Source organism: Dipodomys merriami, unplaced genomic scaffold (genome assembly GCF_024711535.1).
Source record: "Dipodomys merriami isolate MVZ:Mamm:240054 unplaced genomic scaffold, mDipMer1.0.p SCAF_14, whole genome shotgun sequence".
Taxonomy (NCBI): domain Eukaryota; kingdom Metazoa; phylum Chordata; class Mammalia; order Rodentia; family Heteromyidae; genus Dipodomys; species Dipodomys merriami.
In genome coordinates this window covers 24,344,369-24,348,501 of record NW_027202715.1, presented here as the reverse complement: position 1 = coordinate 24,348,501, position 4,133 = coordinate 24,344,369, and the positions used below count along the sequence as shown (strand labels likewise).

Sequence of the window (4,133 nt, the reverse complement as noted above, 5' to 3'; positions counted from 1 at the left end):
CAGTTTGAAGTATCTTGTAACTTACGTGATTCTTCAACACACAGATGTTTTCTGGGAACTTGTAGTTTTTTAAGCAAAGGGGTAGTTTAACAATCCATCAAGGTATATACATTATGAGCCTTGAGACAGCAAAATATACAAAAGAGAATTACAAAGAGAGATTAATCTGAAATGATAATGGGAAATTTTAATGTATTACACTCAGAAACTGACAGACTAAACTGAAAGTGTAGCTCTTGCCTAACAGCTTGAGGCCTTGGGTTCATTCTTAAGCACAGAAAGAAAAGAAAGAGAGGGAGGGAAGGAAAAGAAAAAACCTAATCGATCAAGTAGACAAAATAAAACTAGAAAAAAAATGTAGATTTGTGCAGCCTAATGTAAGAGCTTGATCTAATGGTAAATAAAGAAACTTGTAGCCCAAAGATCAAACTTACATTTTTCCTAAGCACTAATTGAACAATTATAAGAACCAACAGCACACTAAATCATGAGAGTCTCAATAAATTCCAAAACTCAGTTCATAATAGCGATATTTCTAGACATAATGAAGTAATTAAATATAGAACCAAAAAGAAAAGATGACTAAGAACAACAGTAGCTGTCATATCTTTCAGATGGGGACATACTTCTAAAAAAGAAAGAGAAAAACTTTATAATTTAATAGAAAACCAGTAGTTTTTTATATCAAAAAACTACTAGTACTGAATAAAACAATAATACTGCATCTCAAAACAAGAGATAAAAGCTGTCTATAAATTAATTTTTTAAGAAGTGAATTGAATTTTTAATGATGTTTAAAAAATGTTACGTGTTAAGAGTCAGAAGATAAACAAAAATAGCCAACAGCTAAAACTTCTTACAGATAAAGCATGCAGATTTGTGCTATATGGCATTAGAATCAAGCATAAAGCTAGAACAAAAAAATCAAGGTGGTGTTTCACAGGGATAGATAAACAGATCATCTGGATAGAGGTGAGGAATGAAACCAAGTTACACTCAGACCCTTGATGAATAATAGAAGCCAGTGACGGATCAGAAAGATGTGGATAAACTAATCAATAATTATTGCATAAGAAAAATAGGTGTTCATATACAAAAAGTAGTTAGAGCACCACCTCCTATTGAATATAAAATAATCTCCCAATGGATTACAAAATATAAAATATTTTCAGTATATTAGAAGAAAATATTGAGCAACACACTATGATCTCAAAGTAGACAATGGTTTCTCTAACAAGAAAGGAAAAGCTTAAATTAAAACTGAAAAAGTGGACTAAAAACTTAAAGAAAAACTTCTCTGAAGAGGAAATAAGTAGTATGGCGGCTGGAGAAACGGCGGTGGCCACTCGTCTGCTGCTGAGAAGAACTGGATCTTCGGTTCAGGCCATCCTCAACAAAGCTTAAGTTTGCTATACAATAAAAATCAGGAGGTCTGATCCTGATTGCAGAATCCTTTCCCTGATTGCAGAATTCTTGGTCTTGTCCCTCAATTCATCCCTACTCCCAGAACATCGGAGAAAATCTGTAAAATTCCATTCGAGAAATCATTAGGAGTTCATTGAAGAGAAAGAACCAAGATTATTGGTTGGAATAAAAACAGGGTTGAATGAGTTCCAGAAAGCAGGGACCACAGCCTCCTGCGGAACAATCCCCTGAAGAAGAAAATTTTAAAAAGCCGGCTAGAGGCAGTATGCAAAGAAGTAAGATGAGAGGTGCTGCCTCTGGGAAGAAGACCACTGGCCCGCAGCCAAAGAATCTTGAGCCTGCTCTCCCAGGAAGATGGGGGGGGCGTTCTGCAGAGAACCCCCCTTCTGGATCAGTGCGGAAAACAAGAAAGAGCAAGCAGAAGTCTCCTGGAAGCAGTGATGGTGGCAGTACCAGCGAAGCTCCCCAGCCCCCACGAAAGAAAAGGGCCCGAGCTGATGCTACCGTTGAGACCGAAGAGGCGTTCAAGAATAAAATGGAAGTTAAGGTGAAGATTCCAGAAGAATTAAAGCCGTGGCTCGTTGAGGACTGGGATCTGGTAACTCGACAGAAGCAGCTATTTCAACTGCCTGCTAAGAAGAATGTGGATGCCATTCTAGAAGAGCATGCCAATTGTAAGAAATCACAGGGCAATGTCGATAATAAGGAATATGCTGTTAACGAAATTGTGGGAGGTATAAAAGAATATTTTAACGTGATGTTGGGCACTCAGCTGCTCTATAAATTTGAGAGGCCTCAGTATGCTGAAATTCTGTTGGCTTATCCTGATGCTCCTATGTCACAGGTTTATGGGGCACCACACCTGTTGCGATTATTTGTTAGAATTGGAGCAATGTTGGCCTATACTCCCCTTGATGAAAAGAGCCTTGCATTATTGCTTGGCTATTTGCATGATTTTTTAAAATATCTGGCCAAGAATTTTGCCTCTCTCTTTACCACCAGTGATTATAAAGTTGCATCTGCCGATTATCACCGCAAAGCCCTGTGAAGGCTTTGTCACCACTGGTTGATGTTTAGTATATGTAAACGATACTTAGTCTTTCCTTGTAAAATTGATGTTCCTTAAAATTGTTAATGTATAACAGGGCTTATGTTTTTGTTTTCTGATGTAAACAAAATAAAAGGAGTACATGCTCCTTTGTTTCAAAGTTGCTACCAGTGTATACAGTAATTAGATGAAGAAACATTCAGTAGAACATTTTATTGCCTAGTTGACAACATTGCTTGACTGCTGGTGGTTCTATCCCTTTGACACTACAAAATTTTCTAATATGTGTTAATGCTATGTGATAAAATGCCCTGATTCTTAGTGCCAAAGGTTCAAGTCATGTATATACCTGAAAACCCTTGCATTTGTGTTCTTTGTTTATGGTGCTTGAAGTAAAACAACCCATCCAGTGCAAATCCATCTATGTTATCCCCTTGGCGTTCTATCTTTGCTGAAATTGTTGAAGGATGGTGGTTTAATGACTGTACTTGCGACTAATGCACGTTATAACATGATAGACACAATGCATTATTGTGTAGCTATGGTTTTCTGAAAAACTTGGTATTTTAGGAGTTGTATTTCAGATCTTAAATAAAATTTGTTTCTAAAATTCAAAGCAAAAAAAAAAAAGAGGAAATAAGTATGGCCAATAGATACATGAAGAAATGCTCTAATTCTCTGGCCATAAAAGAAATACAAATCAAAACAACATTGAGATTCCTCCTCACCCCAGTTTGAATGGCTATAATCAAGAAATCTAATAACAACAGATGCTGGAGGGGATGTGGCCAAAAGGGAAACCTACTGCACTGTTGATGGGAATGTAAACTTGTTCAACCACTCTGGAAAGTAGTATGGAGGATCACCAAAAGACTACACATAGAGCTCCCTTATGATCCAGCAATCCCACTTTTGGGCATTTACCCAAATAATCACAAACAAGGCCATACTGAAGCTACCAGCACAACTATGTTTATTCCAGCATTATTCACCATATCTAAGATATGGAACCAACCCAGATGCCCCTCAGTAGATGAATGGATCAAGAAAATTATATATATATATATATATATATATATATATATATAGAGAGAGAGAGAGAGAGAGAGAGAGAGAGAGAGAGAGAGAGAGAGAGAGAGAGAGAAAGTCTATGCTTCCATCAGAAAGAATGACTCAGACCCATTTGTTAGGAAATGGAAAGACTTGGAAAAAATCATATTAAGTGAAGTAAGCCAGGCCCAAAGAAACATAGGTCTCATGGTTTCCCTTATTTACAATAATTAGTATATATCTAGGATAATCTTATCAGATGATCAGAAAAGCTCAAAAGCCATGTACATATGACCATATAAGATGATGCTAAGTGAAATGAACCCCAAGATAGGGACAAAAGAGGTTTTCTTTGTTGTTGTTGTTTTTAATGTACTATATGATTTTTTTGTTTTTTTTTGTATGTTCTTTCTCTTATGGTATATCCCCTGTTGTCACTGTAGTTGATATCCTGTATCTTGTATATATATTTATCTAATTGTGGGAGGGGAAGAGGAATAACAAAATACTGAAACAAGGACACAGGATGACCCTTGCAGCAATGATATTCACAAGACCCTATGTTGGAAATGAACTTTACAACTTGGGTCGGGGAAGGAGTGCGGGAGGT

At 36.8% G+C, this 4,133-nt stretch overlaps 1 protein-coding gene across 1 annotated transcript; it reads left to right on the top strand.

Annotated features, from left to right (window-relative positions):
• Positions 1-1,319: 1,319 nt before the first annotated feature.
• Positions 1,320-3,092, top strand: LOC138826059 (mortality factor 4-like protein 2). Its single transcript, XM_070021021.1, has one exon. The coding sequence runs from the start codon at positions 1,607-1,609 to the stop codon at positions 2,471-2,473; it is 867 nt and encodes a 288-aa protein (XP_069877122.1). The 5' UTR covers positions 1,320-1,606; the 3' UTR covers positions 2,474-3,092.
• The last annotated feature ends 1,041 nt before the right edge of the window (positions 3,093-4,133 follow it).